Raw genomic sequence first — 22826 nt, forward strand, 5'->3', positions numbered from 1 at the left:
AACTGTTAATGCTCTGTTTCCCACGACAGGTTGAGGAAGGTGCCTTTCTCCAGGTATGCCTTACTGGGTTGAGGCAGGTACGTGTGGCCTAAGGGCTCTCTAACAGGTGGTCTGTCTCCTGTCTGCGTTGTAGATCAGAACGTGGGGACCTCTTACACTTCAGCTGTACCTTTGAGTCCATCTGTGGGAATGAGGGGTAAAGTGTCTTTGGTGACTCCTTTGACAAGAGGTAGTTTGGTTTTGTACTCCACTGGCCTTTTATAAAGTATAAAGCTTGGGTAAACCTGATTGATTGATAGATGCTAGGAAATGATCAGAGCGATCACAAGACTATTTGGGAGCCAGTGTGAACTGAGTGACTTATCACCGCATAAATGGCAATGTCTGTTTTCCAGTAAGCACTAAACGCCATTGGCCTTCTTCCCCCCCAAACAGGCCTGGCAAATTCTGCTGAGGCCAGGTCACTTGCAGCTTCCTGGAAAACTCAGATGCTTCTGCTCTGTGACAGGAGGATCCCAAGATATGTCATCACCGTTGGGCATGTGCCTGATGACCATATGAAGCAGATTCAGTCTGGACCGTCGGGCACGTATATGTGTGTTTGATGGAATGAAAACAGAAGCCTTAATGGGAGCCGACTTGTTCCTCCAAATCTGATCCCTGTTTGGCCCAGGACACTGAGCTTTGTTGCTACTGGGGTAGCAGCTGTTGAGCTTTGATTCTTTAGGAACNTTTGTCAAATACCAAAAAATAAACAGGGATCCTAAATTGGCTTCTCTGCTGACCCCTGGCTTTCCTACCCCCTCCCATTTCCAGCCTGAGTCCAGGGGAGAGGAGCAGGCAGAGGTTATAACTGGGGAGGAACATAGCAGATGTCCGTGAATGCGCGCTGACTTTGGGGCCACAGAGAGGTGGGGCTCCTTGATACTCTGGCGTTGATTCAAAACTGTGGTTTCACGGATATTTAGGCTGTTGACCTCACTCTTCTTGAGGGGTGGAGAGTCCTCCAGGAATGGTCCATTCTCCCTGGATTCTGGCTATCTGGATTTTTTTTCTTTTTCACATGTCAGCAGCCTGGCCTTTGTAGAGGCCGATGTTTGCAGTGGAGGGCAAGTCTGCTCCAAGGGAGCTCAGGCAGGGTGAGAGTGGGCCGGGTGTAGGTGGGTAGTCAGGGCCCCAACTCTTCCTTAGAAGATTTGGCAATTACGGGAGCGTCTGGGTGGCTCAGTCAGCTCTAAGCATCCAACTTCGGCTCAGTTCATGGTCTCACGGTTTGTGAGTCCGAGCCCCACGTTGGGCTCTGTGCTGACAGCTCAGAGCCTGGAGCCTGCTTTGGATTCTGTGTCTCCCCTGTTCATACTCTGTCTCTCTCTTCTAAACAAAATTTAGAAGATTTGGGAATTATGTCTAAGGCTTTGTTGCAAAGTAAAGAACAAAACAGAAACAGAGAAGGGGGCTTCATAAGCTACATCACAGCCAAGGCTCATTCCCTAATCTTTATATCATTTTCCATTTGCCCACTTGCTACCAGAACAGCTTGGTGGGTCATCTGCTTGGAGCTGAATGCAGATCTGTGCTGGGAGAAGGAACCTGAGTGTAATGGATTTAGGAGGCAGGAGACGGGTGAGTTCCAGGAGTCCTGGAATCAAATGTGCTGAGAGCCCAGAGGGGAGGAATATTAATGTTGTTCCTATTAATCATTGATGTTGATATTACTAAGCTCCTATTTATTGACATTGCCATTGACATTGTGTTGAATACCTTCTACAAATGATCTCAGTATATCTTACAAGTCCGTGATGTAGTAGCATTAGCCCCATTTTATAGATAAGGGGACTGAGGTGTGCGTGAACTTAGCGTCAAGCAATTGCCAAGTGGCAGAGAGAGGATTCAGATCTAGGTCATTGTGGCTTTGTACACACTGCTTTCTCGGCCAAGTTGTGGGGAGGGAACAAGTAACCTTCATTTATTGGCATTTTGTTTCTTGTTAAGGGAGTGATTTTACCAGAGAGTCGAACATTCCCTTTCTCCCTGGCAAGCCGTTCTGCCCTGTGATGGCGCTTGGAAGGTTAGCCAGAACAGCCGATTATACAGTGAGACCAACCTGTGTGTGTGCGGAGGGGGGGTGGGGGACTGAAAGCAGAGGGCGTGGAGTCCCTGGCAAGCCTTTTTCTATGGGGTGACTCTGACGGGCAATGGTGCCATGGTCAGGATGGAAAGATACTCTTGCAAATTGAAATGTTATAAATAGGGAATGGTTGCTTTGCCTTCCTGCTCCTTGGGTCCTTTTGAAAAATATTTGCTTAGTGAGTAACGGTATGACATGGGTTCTGCTTAGCAAGTAGTTTTCACTCACTTATCCGGAGAACTTGAGGAGCCAGTAGGGTTTTCTTTGCTGCTGGCCCGGTTATTTGTGTAGGATTAGTGCACGGGCTTGCATCATCTGCTGGTAGTATTTACTTCGGTTAGCTTTTCAGATCTCTTAGAAACTGGTTGAACTCCGTGATCTGCATAGTCCCATAAGTCATGTGTTTGTGTGTGGTTTATCACACTCACTTTTAGCATTCTCCTAAGCGGGCTTTTGATCGTGTCTCTTCCTAGATTGTAGATGCTGCGTAGACTAAAGAAAGGCTAAAGATGAGAAGAGGTTTAATCATTGCTTTTGGGAAAGAGGTTGAACAATTTTGGTTTCCCAAAGAACTCTTGAGAGAAGACCATTATTTGATTTCATCCTAGGTGTGGCCAGGTCAGCCTCACCAGGATTAAGAGAGACGGGTCGGGGGAAGGAGAAAAAGACTCAAAGGCCAAAATGGTAACAGGTTTGCAGAATAATTTAATTGGTTATCATTCACTTCTTGCTCTTCTTTTACTTCTAGGAGTCCATGCCCCTCTCTCCTCTTCAGTTTAAACCTTGTGTTTCTGGTCCAAGAAAAATGCCAAATGGGACAAGGTTTGGGTGTGCTTCTCTCATTTGGAATGCTCAGGGCCAATGCCATTGCTCCATTTTAGCTTCTCAAAGACAACATAGAGTGTACTATTCATCTTTGTGTTTTTGGCGGAGTGCCCTGAGACATAGTAGTTAAGGAATAAATGATTGTTGAATGAACTCCAGAAGGATCTCGCCCTAAACTGACTGTTCATTCATTCGACAGGTTAGAGGATAGCTGGGACTCGAGCTACATCTCAACCCTTTGAGCTACAACTGATGGGTATTTGAGTTATTAACAAAGAACATTTTAACCTTAAGCAAATTGGCAGATTTGAAGAACCTAGTGGATATGGATTTCTCTTCCCAATTTGTTTTTATTCTTTGACATTATACACACATTTACGTATAGTTAAAATTAATGTGTACGTACTTGCTTGTATTCTGCCCTCCCTTATGTAGCTATTTCGTCTTACAGAGATATATTTTCCTTCATTTAATAAATATTTATGTGCGCTGCTAAATTGCACTGCAAAATGTCAGGCATTGCTATACTTTGGGTATGACAGTAAAAGGCCTTTCATGGTCCTTCCCTTTTAGACTTCATAGTATATCGGGGAAGACAGGAAGGGAGGTATTCTGAAAGAGCCCAAGGAAGAGGATGCTAGTGAGAAGGAAGAGCGTGTAGAAAGGTCCAGGGGTAGGAAGGAGTCTGCATGCTCAGAGTAGGCAGAAGGCCATTGTGGTTGGTGCCCAGCGAGTAAGGGCGAAGGGAGTGTGGACTGAGGTTGAAGAGGCAGGCAGGGGCCGGATTAGATAAGTCCTTTAAAGATGTGAACGTGCCAGGATGTCACTGGACATACAGTTGTAAGCAAGATTATAATGTGGTTTTAATGAGATTTCTTCAAAAATATTTTTAATGTTTATTTTTGAGAGAGAGAGACAGGGACAGAACATGAGCGGGGGAGGGGCAGAGAGAGAGGGAGACCCAGCAGCCAAAGCAGGCTCTAGGCTCTGAGCTGAGAGCACGGAGCCCGACACCAGGTTCCAGCTCATGAACCACGAGATCATGCCCTGAGCCGAAGTCAGTTGCTTGACCAACTGAGCCACCCAACCGACCCTTGAAGAGATTTCTTTTAAAGATCATTCTGGCTGTTCTGTGGAGTGAGGCTTAGAAAGGGGACATGGAGATAATACAGGAGGGCCAGTTGGTTTCTTTTGCAGTTAGTTCCGGGGAAAGACAATGGTTCGGGGGTGGTGGCAGTGAAGATGAGGATTACTTGATACATTTTAAAGATTTTGGAGGTGTTTACCGACTGTGAGATGTGAGGGGGCAGGAGCTGAAGGAAAGCATGGCAGCTTTCACTCAGGCGTCAGGGTGGATTCCCGGGTTCCTGAATGGAGTCTTTGGTGGTCTGATCACTTTGAAGAGGAAAGCTGGGGGAGGGGTGGGGTAGGCGTGGGGAACCCAAAGTTTGGATGTGTGTTAATAAGTTTGAGGTGCCCGTGATTCATACAGTTCAAGCCTTCCCTCCTGCCATTTTTGAATAGCCGCCTCTCCTCCGGTTGGCGATGCATTGAGCCACCCTGCTGCGTTTGGACACTTGGGTTATTGGCATTATCCCGCAAGCGAGCAGCACTAATGAAGTTGTCTCTGTACAGACCAACTGCTCTTTTTTTCCTTTTGGGTTGGTCCCAAAAGTGAAGTATATTTGGGGCGTCTTCCCCAAAGTGGATTGCTGGGTCAAGGGAAATGAATGAACAGTTTTGTGGCTCTAGCTGCATACTGCCAGATTGCCTTTAGAAAGACCGAATTAATTTAAATTGCCACCAGGAACTATAAATGTGCTTTCTATGCCACAAGGCTGCCAACATTGGAGTTTATCATTTTAATTTATTTATGCCACTTTAGTATAGATGTGTAAGGGTTCTTGGTTGCCCACACTTAACATTTCGGTAATTGCTAGGATGTCATAAGTTTATCCATGTGATAATTACCTTTGTAATTACTCTTGTCATTTTCTGTTGCAAGGATTGAGCGGAATTTATGCTAACCTCATGTGCGTTAATTCTTTATGTTTTTGTTTATAAACTTTGGTTAGCTGTGTATGGCACACATTTTTATGTTCTACTTTTAATATTAAATTTAATAATGAAAACTTAGGTGAATCTTCCCTCTGCTTTGTCTTTTGTGTGTCTGAGAGTATCTTTTTTTTTTGTCATTGGTTTTGTTGTAATGGTCACAAATGGATCTCATTACAGACAAGGCTCAATCAACTGTTCCGATCACTTTGAATTTTATACTTGCTCTTTCTAACGTCGGGTTTGCTGGCTTTTCTGGTCTTAAGCAGCGCTTCGGGGTGGTGGACACCTCATCTGTGTGTTCTGCGGCGTGTTTGTACATCTTGCACGAACGAGTATAGGATTGTGTGGCCAGATAAGTTTAGGAAATGCCAGATTCAGCAAAGTCACGATTTTCTCCAGCCCTTCTTACTGAGGCTCCCAGAGCCGTAACAGCTAATATTAATTGTGCCTCTGGGAGAGCTGCCATCAGGAGTATTTCCTAAACTTTTAGTCCAGGGGCTGGTACACTTTATCTGTAAAGAGCTAGATAGTGTTTTTTGGCTTTGAGGGGCACGTGGTCAAGTCTGCTTTTGTGCTTTGAAAGCAGCTCTGGGCAGTACCTAAAACAAAGGGCGTGGCTGTGTTCCAATAAAACTTGATTTGTGAACACTGAAATTTGAATTTCAAATTTTCATGTGTCACAAAATTTTATTCTTCTGTTGATTCTCATCCTCCACCCCCACCCTTGCAACTATTTAAAATGTAAAAATCGTTTTTAGCTTGTGGGCTATAAAAAAAAAAAAGCAGGCAACGGGGGAGTGGGGGGACATTGTTTACCCAAGTTTCAGACCCAAGATCATTAGCATCCTATGGGACCTCGTCAGGGAAACTCACTCTGGAACGTGCTTACTGAAATTCTGCTGCTCCATTTGTCTAAAAGTGCATTTTATTGAGAGTAAATCCTTTCTCCTCTCTTGTGTTTTCTCATTTCTCATTTCTCACAAACAGGTATATTGTTTACCTGTTAAACCTTTTTTGAAGTGTCCGAAGTATTGGCCCTTGTTGTCTTTTAACTCATCACCAAGCTGTCTGTATTTTGTTTTTCTTTGTTTTTGTTTTTGTTTTCTAGAATGTTCCAAGGCTAGTAGGGGATGTTTTAGGATTACAGCTTTTAAAAATTTGGCATCTTTTTAAAAATTAAAAAAAATTTTTTGTTAAGTTTTATTTATTTATTTTGAGAGAGCGATAAAGAGAGAGCATGAGCAGGGCAGGGTCAGAGAGAGGGAGAGAGAGAATCCCAAGCAGGCTCCGTGCTGTCAGTGTGGAGTCCAAGGTGGGTCTCAAACTCATGAACCTTGAGATCGTGACTTGAGCCGAAATCCAGAGTCTGGATGCTTCACCGACTGAGCCACCCAGGCGCCCCTGTAATCTGGCATCTTTGATACACTTCTCAGGACTTGGACATTTGCATTTTAATTGGGATGTTTTAGGAGACCCTCTAATCCCAAGGGAATGAAGCTACACTATAGTAATATGATATGTAGAAGGGAGTGTTCATGAAAATAACGAAAATATATGGGGGGCTTGTGTCTCAATATTCCATCTGCTTTGTCTGTATTAACCATGAGTTCTGCAAACAGCCTTAGGAGAGTAGGTATTAACTGTTCTCTCCATTATGCTGATGAGGACATGGAGACACAGGTTGGGTCCCTCGCCAGTATCCTACAGCTAGGACCTGGTGGAGCGGAGCCTGCTGAGCACCTGCCAGGTGAAAATAGGTGTTGTTTATGCTCTCTTGCTGGAGCTGCTGCCCTGGCTGGTGGTGTTCGTGCTGCCTTGGTTTATAGGAGGATTCTGTAAACACTTAGGGAGCAGGGAAGCGTGTTTCCCCCTGAACCTTTACCACCGCCTTGTTCAAACTGCGGCTTCCCCACGTGGGCGGGGGTCTTGGCCCCCCGGGGAACAGCCACTGGCCTGGACTGGAAGGAGATGAAGTGTGTGGTCCAAGGACTCGGGGCCGGGTGCGGGCACGCCTCTGCATTGCAGGTTTCAGGCAAGACGGCATCTGGGTTAAGTCGTGCCTGTGTTTTTCCTTTTCCCAGTGTGCCCTGAGCTCGCCTTCTTCCAACCCCGGAGTCAGCACATTCTAGCCTTGGGGTTCTTTATATTCACCGGCCTTAACAGTCGTCCCTGCTTTTGCCCTAGCAACAGAAGGCCTTTTTAAGGCAGGGGAGATAATAGGAAATGCAAGAGCTGACCAGATTTATGTAACCTACCTGGGAACAGTGCAGTGTTTCGGGGAAGCTTTATCCTTGGAGTTTTCCTCTTCATACCGTTCATTTTCCCCTTCAAATCTGGAGGACTCCCAGCGGCGTCTCGTTCCTGTAAATTTAATGTGACCCTCATAATAAAATGGTCAGAAATTCGGGGCCTGCCTAGCTCTGCCTGGCTTTTGCCTTGTGATGCCAGTCGGCGTGTTTTATGGTCACCATCTCAGGAATAACTTGCTTGCCTGATCTTTGTTAGAATATCACAGTCACTGAGATCCCTCGTAAAGTAATCGTTTTGTGAGCCATTAGACATTTTCTGTAGTAAACTCAGAAGCAGTCTTTCTGCTTGCCCATTACGAACAGACAGAAGTTTCTCACCGCCTTGGGCTTACTCGCTTTCCATGAAAAGTTTTTGGAATTTGATACAGAGCAAGAATGGCATAAAGGCATTGTCCCGGTAAACCGCAGGGGATTTTCTTTCCCATTTGTTTGAAGGATGAGGTCACGGGATGAGAATCGTTGAGGATCAGTAGGCATCAGCGATCCGACGCATGTTTGCACATCTGGGTGCTTCTGGTCCTCAGTCCCATCCCAGTGCCCTAGAGAAGAAGTGACAGTAGGGCCACTGTGATGTGGGCCACCAAGGGCCACCAAGGTGAGCGTGGCAACCTGGGGGCCTTTACAGCCGGTCACGTTGGAGCTGCCTCTTCCCTTGTTTGCAATTTGCTTTGTCCTGGGCTGCTCCATAAGCATTTACAGCATCCCGTGTCCTGTACAGTGAGGGTTGGTACACTGACATTTGGTTATTTATCCATTTTTGCCGGTGAAATCAGCCTCCCGGGTAAATAAAAATTTCCAAAGAACTGAAGTTTAAACCAGGATGGAACATAAACAACTTCTGGAGAATCATCTCATTATACTTCCGACAAGTCTAAGACTCAAATTAGTGCCTTTTTTTTTTTTAATAAAATGGGGAGGGATGTTTTAAATCCTTTATTACATCTGGTTGTCATCATAAGCGCCATGCCGAGCATAATTCCTGTAAACCCGGTATGGTTCTGTTAAAATGGCGATGGGCCCTTCGTGTCTTTGGAGGTGCAACAGACTGTCCCTCCACTGAAGGCTGCCAGACCGCTTTGGATTTTGATGGTTACATTGGGGGGGCCGTTTGGTTTTCTCACACTTGCTCTCATACCTGTGCTCCAGCAACTGCTTCTACCATCACACTGTGATTTGTTGCTTCTTAACATATATGGTCCGCACATCCACTCACTGAGTCCATAGACACGTGTCGGGTATGTCATGAATCGGGTACTGGCCTTGAGGGCTTGGATGAGCATCAGTAAGTAAAACAGACTCTAACCTTGTCTTCATGGAGCCTATGGTCCAGATGGGAAGGCGCACTAAACTTGATGAATGTGCCACTACAAAATTATGGTCATCCTATAGGAAAAAAGGGGAGGGGACGATGTGAAACCCGATTTAAGCTAGGAAGAGGAGGGCAGGAATGATATTGCAGAGGAAGTCCTATCTCTGTGAAAGATTTTGCATTTCATCCTCAGCCATTGAGGTTTTTTTTTAAAGTTTATATATTTCTGAGAGAGAGAGAGCAAGCATGAGGAGAGAAGGGGCAGAGAGAGAGAGGGAGAGTCCCAAATAGGCCCTGCACTATCAGTGGGGAGCCTGATGTGGGGCTCAATCTCACGAACTGTATGATCATGATCTGAGTGGAAACCAAGAGTTGGATGCTTAACTGACAGAGCCACCGGGCGCCCCTCGAAGCTATTGAGTTTTAATCAGGGGATAAAAGGATCAGATTTAGTGTATGTCAATAAAGGAAGCCAAGAACTCAATCCTGATTGAGACTAGACTAGACTCTAGAGGAGGTCTGGGGGTTTCTATGAATGGGTTCCTGGTCCCTCCATTTTTTGACATTTCTTTTGACTTCACAGAGCAGGTATTAGTTGGCTTTTTTTCCGGTAAAGGGCCAGATAGTAAATATTTTTAAGTTTGTGGGCCATCTGGTCTCTTTTGCAACCCTCTGGCTCTGCTGTTGTCCTGTGAAAGCTGCTATAGGCAATACATAAATGAATGGCTGCATCCCAATAAATCCTATTTACAAGAATAAGTAGCATGTGGGATTCAGCTCACTGACCCCCGGCTCAGAGGTTGCTTTGTTTATGATTTCCATGGTCGTCATTATTGAAGTGGTTGAGCAAGGAAGGAAATGCAATCTGTGTGGTTGTCCCTGGCCTTGAGCTGCTTGTAATCATTATGGAAAGATAAATACATGCACTTATGAGGCCATCAACAAACATTACCAGCAAGATGTAATTAGGCACTGACATGAAGAATAGAAACAGGAAATGTGATGAAGAGTTTGCTCATCTGCTTGGAATCCTAGACATAGGAGTAATTGTAAAGCCTTTGTGGAGGAGGTGGAACTTGACCCATAGTCACAGACACTTTGAAGGTTAGAGTTGAATAGGATCTAGTACGACATACCTAATTTGACACTCACATAAGGCAGGGTCCAACTGATCATAAGGCAGAACCTGGACAGAAGCATGTCTTCTGTTTTCTAAATCTTGGCGCACATATTCTTTCTTATTCAGGCCTTGTCCTCCAACAGGCTGAGAATACCTATATAGTAGATTCATTTTAATAGGGAGGGGGCAAGGGAGAGGCAGAGAGAGGGGAGAGAGAGGGAGAGGGAGAGAGAGAGAGAGAGAGAGAGAGAGAGAGAGAATCTCAAGCAGGCTCCACACTCAGCATGGAGCCTGGCTTCGGGTTCGATCCCATGACCCTGGGATCATGACCTGAGCTCCAATCAAGAGTCACCCAGCTGACTGAGCTACCCAGTCGCCCAGCACAGCATCAGAATTACCTGGGAAGCTTTTTTTATTAATCCGCATCCTTCCACAATGCCTATCACCTCACCCCCAGACTTATCTTTGGGGAGGATTTTCACATCATTTTAATTTTCTTAAAAACCAGAGGGCTGCCTGCCACCGGCCTCGTGGGAAAAGCTCTAGTTTTACATCACCAGCCTTCAGGCAACTACAAGTCTTCAGGAAAATAACTTCTCGGGTGCCACCTGTGTCCCTGAGGAGAAAGGGATATTGCCACTTCTTCCCCTCAGGAAGGTTTTGTTGTGATGATGAGGAGTCCACGGGACAGGTTCTCCAGCTTCATAGCTCAGATGGGTTTTGCTCTTAACTTTGGAATTGGAGGAGATGTTAGAGGTCCCTCAAGTGCGGTGGTTTTCAAACTTGTTTTAGGAGTAATCCTGCCTTCAAATGAATTCTTACTTGGAGCCTGATAGAGGGCTCGTTCCCACAAACCATGAGATCATGACCTGAGCCAAAACCAAGAGTCGGACGCTTAACTGACTGAGCCACCCAGGCTTCAGAACTTTGCTGTGAGGCTCCCTCTGCCTAACCCGCCTTCCCTTCCCACTGCCCAGAATTAAATTCTGCTTTTCTGTCCTTCGGAACAACTCCAAACACTTCTCTCACATCCCTGAGCTAGGAAGCACATGCTAACCTCCCCCTCACAGGACTCTGTTTCTCCTTAGCAGAAATCTCCATTGGAATCAAGTAATTCCTGATGTAATTAGTTGTTCTGTCCATCTTCCTTTAGAAGGTGGACTCCATGGGGCTGGAATGGAGTTCACAAGGCTCTGTTTTCAGCCAGTGGTGTGGTACCTCATACACATAGTAGGTCTCCACAAAATATTTGTCCAGTGCATTCATAACGCCTCATTCTGCACAAATCTCATTTCTAGTGTTCAGCCCAGGGGAGGTGCTGAGACACCATTGTTTGGTAACTCCGTGTGTAGGAGCCAGAATTGCCCCCTGTAACATGAGGTAATCAAAAGGTCCATTTTTAGAGCCCCATTGTCTAAAGTGGGTTACTTAGTATGATGCAGTTAAAGAGCCCTGAGCTTTGCTTCAGTTAGAAATTTGACCAGTTATTCCAAAGAAACAGAGAACTGGAAAGTCTACTTAATGAGTGGTGAAGAGTGTGGGTACAGTGGGATTTGGAAGTGAGTTTTGTGTGCCTCTTGGGGGACCTCTGGTAATTCAGTAGTCAGGGACTGATGTGTCCCCGAGAGGTATTCATCCTGGGGAGAGAAGTGAAGCTATAGAAGACAAGCTGCATGCTTGGACCCACACACATGTGCATGTGCTCGCGTGCACGCACACACACACACACACACACACACACACACACACACACACACACCACTATTCACCGCTGACTGTGCTTGTCCTGCAAAGTCACCCTGAGCTGGATGCCTGGCCAAATGCCTGCCCTCCCTGCACAGGTAGGGACCAGACTCAGAGCCCATACATAGCACAGCATGGTAGTGAGTGTCCCCAGCACCACTCTCTGGCCAGATCTCCTCTTATGTTCTCTGATTTCTCTCCTTTACCAAAGTGTAATAACCTGCCATTTAGGTTACTTATGCATCTTTCAAACTTCCAGAACACTGTATCCATTCCATCTAGAAGTGCTTTTGCACTGAGAAACTAGGTATAATGGAACGTGGAGAAATATAGCGCAGAGCCACTTTTGCGACCTCTTGAGTCAGTCCTTAGTGTCAAGGAGATGGGAACAAGATTTGTCCCCATGTGCTTGACAACTGGAACTTGGGTTCCACACGACGGTGATGGGCTTTCTTCCCTCAATCTAATACATCTGCAATGCTCAGAAGAGTGTGGCTGGGCTGATTTTGCAAACAGAAATACCAAGAGAAGAGGAAAGAAAGCCAGAAGCAAACGGGGGTAGATAGTCGGGAATTTATCATTATTAAAGCAGGCGATTCTTTTTCTTCACAGTCCAACCTGCAGTTAAGGGTCTTACCAAGAAAAATCAACCTGCTAGCTCTTGTTTTTCCTAATGTTTATTTTTGAGAGAGAGACAGAGTGTAAGCAGGGGAGGGGCAGAAAGAGGGGGAGACACAGAATCTGAAGCAGGCTCCAGGCTCCGAGCTGTCAGCACAGAGCCTGATGTGGCGCTCGAACTCACAAACCGCAAGATCTTGACCTCAGCCGAAGTCAGATGCTCAACCGACTGAGCCAATCAGGTGCTCCCATACTAGCTCTTTTTTTGTGGGTCTCAGATGAAAGAAACGATGAATAGATTCTCACAAGCTAAAAATTTGTGTTGAGCATTGTTTAACTGGAGGCGGTCCTGGGGGAGAGTACGGGACTTCAAGGGAGAGAGATACTTTTGATCCAAATAGTTAAATTTTGTGGTGGAGGGGAAGTGGATCTTGGGGTATGTTTCAAGGTTCTAAGGAGACAGGAACTCCAATCAATTTTTGGAAAAAAATTCTGCTTTTATTCTTCTCGTTACTGGTACTAATTTAGAAGGAATTTGCCCTGATGGATATCTGGTAGTTTGAGGCAGCCATTATTTTCCTGACACTTGATCTTTCTCCATTGTGTAGAGGGTAGTGGAAACTTTCTTGTTGGAACCTCTTAATCTTCATTGATGCAGAAAAGCTCTCTCTTAATATTTATTTGGAAACATTCTCCCTCCCCTTCCCCCAGAAGGACCTCAGGATTTAATTTTTTTTAATGTTTTTTTTTTTTTTTAAATTTATTTCAGAGAGAGAGACAGTGTGAGCAGGGGAGGGTCAGGGAGAGAGGGAGACACAGAATCTGAAGCAGGCTCCAGGCTCTGAGCTAGCTGTCAGATGCAGGGCTCGATCCCATGAATCCTGAGATCATGACCTGAGCCGAAGTAGGACACTTAACCGACTGAGCCACCCAGGCACCCCAAGGATTTAGTACGACAATTATAATTTCCTTTTTCCCCAAGTTTTCAGTCTAGAAGCTAGTGTAAAACCTAGCTGGATGAAGTTTCCATCCTATGACTTAAATTTACATCTGTTGAGTCCTTGCTGGGTCCATCTTTGTGTTTGGACCCCCTGGGTGTCTGTAGATCCATGCTCCAGCAACCATGCCCTTCAGAGGCTGAGCAGAACAGGATATACATCTAAAAGCATCAACTTTGTTGTTTAAAGCAAATTAAGAATGCCAAGGGCCTGCCTCCATTTTGCACATCAAACCAAACCAAAAGCTGTTTGGTGTTTCATAGAGAAAAGCTTTGAAAAAATCGTGCATTATCGGTTAACTCCATGTAGGTAATCTGGACCTACATATTCAAGCAGAAGTAGCTTGAATATATGTCATCATACTTTTCAGTTGCTTTGTCCGGGTACCAAGAAATGGCAGCTTAACCTTTGGGCCGTGGGAAGGAAGACGACTAGTCAGGAAGTCATCTTCTTGCATTAGGATTTTTCATTTCTATACAGCATTTCAAACAATTTTTTTAAGTCCAAAAAATTTATTTTAGGTAAGCTCTGTGCCCCATCTGTTCAAGGGGGCTTGAACTCACCACCTTGGGATCAAGGGTTGCATGCTCCGCCAACTTAGCCAGCCAGGTGCCCTGGGATGGTATGTTTTAATATGAACTACAAAGTGCTTTCATGTTCATATTCTCAATTGGATTTTTATAATCCATTTGAGCGGTATCATCAGCTTCACTTCATTGTAGACAGAAAAAGAAGGAAGTTGAGGCAAAGGTCATGCAACAAAACCAAATCAAGCCCCAGAATGGAATCAGAGTCTTTGTCTCTTTCTACCGTGTTGCTGTCATAGTGTGACGGGATACGGGATGGGTCGGTTCTTTAATGGGAATGATGGTGGTGGTGTTTCACCCTTTCTTCTCCTCTGTTCCTGTCTAACATCTTCTTGGTTTTTGTCCCTTTTCTCTCCCCTTTTCTCTCTCTCAGCTTGGATTCCTTAGAACCACCACAGCTCAGCCGGAACAGAAGGCCCCGAATCTCATTGGCAAATACCACCATGTGGACCGTGCCACTGGCCAGGTGCTAACCTGTGACAAATGTCCGGCAGGAACTTATGTGTCCGAGCACTGTACCAACACAAGCCTGCGCGTCTGTAGCAGCTGCCCCGCGGGGACCTTTACCAGGCATGAGAATGGCATAGAGAAATGCCATGACTGTAGCCAGCCATGCCCATGGCCGATGGTTGAGAAATTACCCTGTGCTGCCTTGACTGACCGAGAATGCACTTGCCCACCTGGCATGTTCCAGTTTAATGCTACCTGCGCCCCCCATACGGTGTGTCCCGTGGGTTGGGGTGTGCGGAAGAAAGGGACAGAGACCGAGGACGTGCGGTGTAAGCAGTGTGCTCGGGGTACCTTCTCTGATGTGCCTTCTAGTGTGATGAAATGCAAAGCATACACAGACTGTCTGAGTCAGAACCTGGTGGTGATCAAGCCGGGGACCAAGGAAGCAGACAACGTCTGTGGCATACTTCCGTCCCCCTCCAGCACGACCTCACCTTCCCCTGGCACAGCCATCTTTTCATACCCGGAGCACACGGAATCCCATGAAGTCCCTTCCTCCACCTATGTTCCCAAAGGTAACTTCACCTCGTGAGTTATTTATCTGAAAAAGGCTTTGAGCCCAGTGAAACTGCCAACAATGGGCTTGTACGGAGGAGGTTTTCTCCATTTTGTATATTCCAAAGTCACCCATTGAAGAAGGGGCCTCCATTTTGTGGCTGATTTAACCTGGCTTCTTTGGGTGTATTAGAAGCATTTAGACTCAGGTTTTCTGTTACGGGGGATCAGATATCTAAAAACTAGGTCATATCAAGCTTAAAAATAAGAACGAGAAAACTAAGGTTAGTGTGTGGCCTTATGTAAGTCACATCTTCAGGCCTTGGTTTCAAACTTGTTAAATACATGATGTGCAAGGTTCTTTCCAGACTAAAAGTTTTCCAACGTGGAATCAATCCGAGACAGACACAGCCCGAAGGAGAGAAAATACCATGATGCCTGGAAGGGATGGATGAATATTAGAAACAAGTTGGGGCATAAAAGGGGAATCGAGAAGTTTCAGGAAACAAGCAAATTTGTAGCACGTTGAACATAACTGGCATTCACATTTGGAAGATAGTAAGTTTACTTTTTTTCTTAAAAAATTTTTTTAATGTTTATTTTTGAGACAGAGAGAAAGTGGGGGAGGTGCAGAGAGAGAGGGAGACAGAGAATCTGAAGCAGGCTCCACACCATTAGCAAAAAGCCCGACATGGGGCTTGAACCCACGAATTATGAGATCATGATCTAAGCCAAAGTTAGACGCTCAACCGACCGAGCCACCCAGGCACCCCCATAAGTTTAATATTTTCAAATTATTTTAACTTTATGCCTTTCATCAAGTATCCTAGTTGTTAGGATTTGGATGTCAGGCAGAATATAAAATTTATTTTTTATTTTCAAGTCCTTTTTGATTAATTTTCATGAGGTGATAGCCAACTCGAGTTGTGCTTTCTAGCATACTCTTCAGGAGTGATTACATTGGACCTTCATGATAACTCTGTAAGGAAGGCCTTCTTACAACCGCCATTTTGAAATGAAGAAACAGGCTCAGAGAGCTCAAATGACCTGTCCAGGTTTTCTCAGTGAATGGCGCAGTCCAGGTCCTGTCTTTTGGGACTCCAAATCCCTGGCTCTCACACCACAAGTATGTGGAAGCTTCTCTGAAAAAAGTCCCCTAAGCTGCCAGCCCTAAACTTACTTATTATCTATTAATAGCAGATGCTAAGTCCTGCTTTGTTTTATTCATTGACTTGTCTCACCAAAGCTTTCTCTGATCAGATTTGGAACTGAGTCTGAGCTCTTTTCCCTACCTTAGTTACATTCTCAAATTTGCCATTGTGTCCTGAAATGGCCAAAAGGCAGGAGAGGAGGAGTAAAGGATTTAGATTCTTTTTGTGAATAATCAAGACAATTAAGAGTTGATTAGAACCCTGAATATATATGTGTCTGCTCTGAATGGGAAGCAAAGGAGAAGCTGCCATGAAGCTCAGATGTTGGGTCCCTTTTTTGCCATGAGAAAGTGAGTTTAGTTGTTAGGTGTAGTTTTTACCTTCCACATAAAAGTGCCATTAGAGTCCTTACCAAAATGTGCAGTATAATTTACTCTTAAGCTCCACGGTTCATCTCTTCTTTCATTATCTGGCCTGGTTTGGAAATGCGCAGGAAGAGGAGGAATATACAGATCCCCAAATATAGAAAAGCTCTTCCCCCCTCCTTTTTTCTAGGCATGAACTCAACAGAATCCAACTCTTCTGCCTCTGTTAGACCAAAGGTACCGAGTGGCATCCAGGAAGGGACAGTCCCTGACAACACAAGCTCAGCGAGGGGTGAGGAAGGCGTGAACCAGACCCTCCCAAACCTCCAGGTAGTCAACCACCAGCAAGGCCCCCACCACAGACACATCCTGAAGCTGCTGCCATCCATGGAGGCCACTGGGGGTGAGAAGTCCAGCACGCCCATCAAAGGCCTCAAGAGGGGTCACCCCAGACAGAACTTACACAAGCATTTTGACATCAATGAACATTTGCCCTGGATGATTGTGCTTTTCCTGCTGCTGGTGCTTGTGGTGATAGTGGTGTGCAGTATCCGGAAAAGCTCAAGGACTCTGAAAAAGGGGCCCCGGCAGGATCCGAGTGCCATTGTGGAAAAGGCAGGGCTGAAGAAATCCATGACCCCAACCCAGAACCGGGAGAAGTGGATCTACTACTGCAATGGCCACGGTGAGCCTTCTTTCCTCCTTGCTCACAGGTTCCCCTGCCTTTCCTTTCTTAGCCCTTGCTGCCTGAAGGAGTGGGAAATGCGAAGTTTCTGGAAGCTACTGTATACCAAGTGCTATTTGATCTAGTTGTGTTATGAAAAATGAGGTGGTCAGCATTTGACGTAATCCATTCAGAGAGAATAACCACTCTGCCCTTTTCTCCCCTGGCACATTTAAAGGAGAATGTTGACAACTCAGAGACCTGAGAATGACCCTCAGGGACTTTGTTCAACCGTGTCATTTAACAGGCGAGGAGATAGAGTTCAGGAAAGTATGGCTGTGTCCTTGACCCAGGCTGGTTGCTTGTTCAGCACAGATGGGATTGACTCCGTGTCTCCTGACTGTTGGGTCCCTTGCTTCTACAATACTAGGCTGCCGGAAAAACAGAGGGCAAGAAATCCCAACTTGTCTTAATTAAGTTTGCCTTTTTGAATCTGAACCTCGCTCTTAGATTCCTATCACTTTCTCATGCACTTTCCCCTCCTTGTGTCTTTAGGAACCCATTTCTGTCAGGAGGATAGGAAAGTCTTTTAGATTAACGACTCCAAAAGCTTACTCTACTGGTTCTTAACGGAGGCTGGACCTATGTCTTCTACCTAGTGGTCAGTGTGTGCTGTTACAGGCTGGAATATTTCAGTTTTTCCTTTTTGTGAAGGCTAAAAATAGCTAACAGAACTTGTCCCAGCAACTAAGTTTTGTTTGAAGAGTGCAGTTTTTAACTTGTGGCAGTTACTTCCCTTTTTTAAATTCTCAACAAGATTTCAGCCCAAAGTTTCAATAATCCCCTTCAGGTGTCTTCTTTTTCCTCAAAGATAGAGGCATAAACCTAACTTTCTAAAAAAGCCATTGGGCCTTTTTTGCATTGTCTTTTTTTTTTTTTTTTTTTTATTTTGTANCAGACGCTCAACTGACTGAGCCACCCGGGCGCCCCTGTATTGAGCCTTAAAAATTTGAGCCCAAAGACCTTATTAAACTTTTTAAGTCAGCATGTTATATAACAAATAAAAATTAAAAAGAATTGAAGGCCTAGCTTTAAAGAAATGAATGAGTAAATTATGGCATATGCATGCAATGGAATACTGTGTTGACATTGAAGATTTAATGAGGTGTTGTTCTTTTTACCCACGACATAGGGAAATGTTTCTACTAGCTTAAAAGAACAACAAAGCCAAACCAGGCTACACACTTTATACGATATAATCCCGGTTCTCTTAAAATGTTGGGAAAAAGGCTGAAAAGAAATAAGCCAGAATAAAAATAATGTTCCTTCCAGTTTGGTGGGGTATGGTGGAATTTATGAGTGCTGTTTTCCCCTTCGTTATTAGTTTTCTGTTCTTTTCCCCCAATTTTCTATAATAAGCACATGCAATTTTTATCATCAGAAATTTAGGGAAAGTTAAAAAAAAAAAAAACCCAAAATTCATTTTGCTTCCTTTTGCTAGTCTGCATGAAAATCAGACGGGGAACATCCTGCTTGGGATAGAGCCTGCATAGATTTGAATACGACGTCTCTTTGCAGGCAGCCCAGCTGGGGAAGGAAGGCTTCAATTAATTCTCCCCTCCTTTTTCACAAGACGTAGTTTTATTTGGACATAATTTCAGACCTAATGGAAATATTTGCAGTAGTACAAAGAATACCAATATACCTGTGCCCAGATCGACCAGTTGTTAACTTTTGTCCTTTTGCTTTATTATTTGCTCTTTTTATATAAAAATACATACAGACTTTGTGTTGTGACATATGTATAATATAGACTAGTTTATTACATATAGCATAATGTTATATAATATATATACTATAATGTTATATAATGCATAGTGTACACATACAGACTGTTCCTGACTTAGTGATGATTCAACTTAAGATTTTTTGACATTATGATGTTGCTAAGGCCATGTACCTTCAGTAGAAATTGTACTTCAGATTGTGAATTTTGATCTCTCTGGGCCAGTGATATGCAGAATGATACTCTCTTATGATGCTGGGCAGCAGCATCTTCCAGTCAGGCACGCAATCGCGGGGGTGAATGACCAGTACATGAGAACCACGATGTACCCAAATAACCATTCTGCTTTTCTCTTTCAGTACAGTATGCAGTAAATTACATGAGATACTCAACACTTTATTATAAAGTAGGCTTTGTGTTAGATGATTTTGCCCGTAGGCTAATGAAGTGTTCTGAGTATGTTTAAGGTAGGCTAGGCTGAGCTATGATGTTTGATAAGTTCGGTGTATTTTTCTTTTAATTGTGAATAATGGGTTAGGTGTATTAAATGCATTTTCAACCTACTGTATTAAATGATACTTTCAACCTCTGATGGGTTTATCAGGATGTTACCCTATCATAAGTTAAAGAAGATCTGTATACATATATACATACATACAATAATTTTTCTGAATCATTTCATGGCCCTTTAAGCCTAGATACATTAGTATTTATTTCTTAACAGTAAGGGTCGCCTTTTTATTTTTTTCCTTTTTTAAATTAATTTTTTAAATGTTTATTTATTTTTGAGAGAGACAGAGACAGAGTGCAAGCAGGGGAGGGGCAGAGAGAGAGAGACACACACACACACACACAGAATCTGAAGCAGGCTCCAGGATCTGAGCTGTCAGCACAGGGCCCAACGTGGGGCTGGAATGCACAAAAGGTGAGATCATTACCTGAGCCGAAGTCAGATGCTTAACTGACTGAGCCACCCAGGAGCCCCAAAGATACTCTTTTTAAAAGACATAGTCATTTTCAACCTCAATACATTTAACATGGATACAATATTTTAATTCAACTGCCTGTATTTCCAGTGTTGTCCGTTTACCCAGTCAAGCCCTTGACTGATAGCATACCTTTTTCCTCTGGTCCAGGATCGGCCAAGGATCAGATATTTCATTGAATTGCCCTTCAAGTGGCCAGTCGGGACACTTGTTCTGATATATCTAATTAGGAGAAATTAGCAAAGAACATCCTGCTGGATTCCGTAAATGTCCGGAACTCTCTCCCACTTTATTAAAAAAAGTGATTCCATTCTTCTAGTAGCTGCACTTACGGATTAGATCACGGTCATCTGTATTTCTAGATGCTTTTTTTTTGCAGCGTAGCCGTCAGAATTCTTGGGAACACCATAAGCTGTAGAAGTAAAACTGGTCCAGCAGTAGAAAGCAGCTTAATTCAATGACCTTAGACATTCTTATGACTGCCTTGTAAACTCCCGTGCCCGTGTCTTTGAAACAATATCCTGTTTCGTAAGAAGAATGGAAGTGCCAAATCAAATAAATCCCAACCAAACCTTCTGCATTCAAAAGCAGTACTTTGGGATTATGCTTTTCCAGCTAAATCACAGTAGTCTCATTCAGGTACGATGATCTCTTCCCGTACTTAACCTTTTCCCTTAGGTTTTTGCTTTGCAATGTTTATATTTAAGGTTCTTTTTTTTTTTCTTTTCTGAGGAAAGTGTCTTCTTTTCAAATTGTGATTCTCAAAGGTCCAACCAGGTAAAATCCCATTACAAAGAGAGGTTCTGTTTAATAACCATCCCAGGGGCTCAGAGAGGCCTCTAGAAACAATACCTTGTTGATCTGATTGCAGTGAGTTCTGGGCAGCAGATACTTCTGTATAATAAGATCTTTTTGTGATCCTCACCCATTTCACACTGAATTGTTCATGAGGATGAGAGTGGGGATAAAATCACCTAGGCCTGGGGTGTGCTGTATAAAGAGATCGTGCCCATGTATGTCCTCACTTATCTCTCCCTACCTTAGCAGACTTTGCTCTGACCCTGAGTGCCTTATAGACCATTAGCACTCTGAAGCTGGGCTGTTGGCTGCCATCTTTTTTCACAACAGGAGCCTTTTCTTTTATTTGCCCCCACTTACCCCTCTTTACCTATTGTGGACTTAGGTTAGGGGTCATAAAGTTGAATTCCACCAAACTGCAATCCTACTTGCGTGGAATCCTAGTGTTCGAACCACCAAATGAGACATTCTGTGGCCAGGATGGTCAAAGACCAAAGGTGCTGTGGTAAATGTATACTTTTTTTTTGAAGTTGTAGCAATTTTATGTCTGGTAGATTGGAACTGGACTGTGGTTTCCTGTAATACATCTGCTGCAGCAACAGAATTAGAAGTCCTTTCAGAATTTTTAAAATTTACTTATTAGAGAGAGAGAGAGAGAGAGAGCATGTGCATGTGAGCATGAGCGTAAGTGGGGGAGGGACAGAGAAAGAGAGAGAGAGAGAGAGAGAGAGAGAGAATCCCAAACAGGCTCTACATTATCAGCAGTCTCATGAACCATGAGATCATGACCCAAGCCAAAATCAAGAGTAGGCCGCTTAACTGACTGTGCCTCAGATGCCCTCGGAATTTTTATACATAAAAATCTATGTCACTATTTATTACTGGGTCATGAGTGTCCTCAAGATGGATGTCTGTTGTTAATGTCCCATTCATCGTCATTTTGTCACTTTTAAAAACTTTTCGTCCTTTCTGTAGCATAACCTCAACATGATGGGTCCAGTGGTAGATTCCAAAATGTTCCATTTAGTTTAAAATTAAGAGAGGGGTGGGTTCACATTCATTGGGCGGTTACACGGGAACCAGTAGTTTTTGTTTGAGCTGCTTTGTCACAAAAAGCACGAAAGGAAAGATAGTGAAGCTCAGCCTGTGCCCCACTGGCCATGCATTGCAATGGGAGAGGCTCAAATGATCTCAAAATAGTCTCTCCATTCCCATCCTGGTAACCATGGAAGATAGAGAACTGTCACTGAGGGGATGGCTGACGACGGAAATCTGTCACCGCTCTCATTGCTGTCCCTTTATGGGCCATTTCTATTTACCGTTCCTTCCTTTCTTCCTCTTCTCTCTCCATCCCCACTTCTCTGTCTTCTTCCTTCCTTTATTCCCTCTTCTCTTCAGCTATTTGCAAAGAGGCAACCTATTGTCCTATGGATTTGGAAGGGGAAGTGGAAGAGGAAGTTTGAGAGGCAGGGCGAGGAGTGGAAATCACCCGGAAAAATGCTGGTACAGATAAGAGGGGAAAATACAGACAGGAGACTCTGCAAGGTGATAAAAGGAATAAAATAATGGACAGTATTTCTCCTCGAATGTATTTCTTTTTTCTCTCAGACTTCAGGATATGAAGAAAAATGAGGAATAAAAGGGTGAGAGACAAAGGAAGTGGATTTATTTTGTTTAAACTGAACTGAGTTCCTGATTAGCACGTTCTGAGTTCTGTGTCTTGGGGAGATGGTAAGCATTTGCCAGGGACAGCTATTCCTTCTGGGGTGGCTACTTCAAGCCCATGACCGATAAGGACAGCGGCACCTCCTAGAAATTGCAAAAGCAATAAGTGTGAGCAGCTGGTGCACTCTTTCTCAAGCAGACTCTTAGAGCAAAAGGGTAAAGGACACATTCTGTAGAACTAGATTCTAAGATGCTATTTCTTAATTCCTTTCGCTCTTATTGTCTGTTACTGTTTAATTGTTTGTGTCTGTGTGGTTTGTCTCCGCACATTACTTCTAAGCTCTTAGAGAGCAGACACTGGGTTTTATTGTGTGTCCCCAGGCCTGGTCAATGGCACAGGGCCCTTGGAGGGGGGGTCTGGAGCCCAGCTGGTCCATATGGTAGCCACCTGAGCTATTTCATATAAAGGCAACAGTAACTAAAATGAAAAAATTCAGTACCTCAGTTGTACCAGCCACAGTTCAGGGGCTCAGTAGCCCCACATGTGGCTAGTACTTACCAGGTTGGAGAGGACAGATCTAAAATATTTCCATCACAGAAAGTTCTATTGGATAGTGCTGGTCTAGAGCAACCATGAACTAATTAATCTACTTAATCTTTTTCAAGGTTGGACTGTTTTCAGCCCATTCAACTATTGGAGTTTTTCCCTTT

At 44.2% G+C, this 22826-nt stretch overlaps 1 protein-coding gene across 1 annotated transcript in view; it reads left to right on the forward strand.

Annotated features, from left to right (window-relative positions):
• Positions 1–22826, forward strand: part of TNFRSF21 (TNF receptor superfamily member 21) — a 65446-nt gene that overhangs the window by 4522 nt on the left and 38098 nt on the right. The window contains exons 2-3 of the mRNA XM_077764828.1: positions 14069–14720; positions 16407–16901. Of these exons, the coding sequence (XP_077620954.1) occupies positions 14069–14720; positions 16407–16901 (1147 nt within the window). The remainder of the gene's footprint in view (positions 1–14068; positions 14721–16406; positions 16902–22826) is intronic.

The sequence above is a fragment of the Crocuta crocuta genome, unplaced genomic scaffold (assembly GCF_008692635.1).
Source record: "Crocuta crocuta isolate KB4526 unplaced genomic scaffold, BGI_CrCroc_1.0 scaffold44, whole genome shotgun sequence".
Lineage (NCBI taxonomy): Eukaryota > Metazoa > Chordata > Mammalia > Carnivora > Hyaenidae > Crocuta > Crocuta crocuta.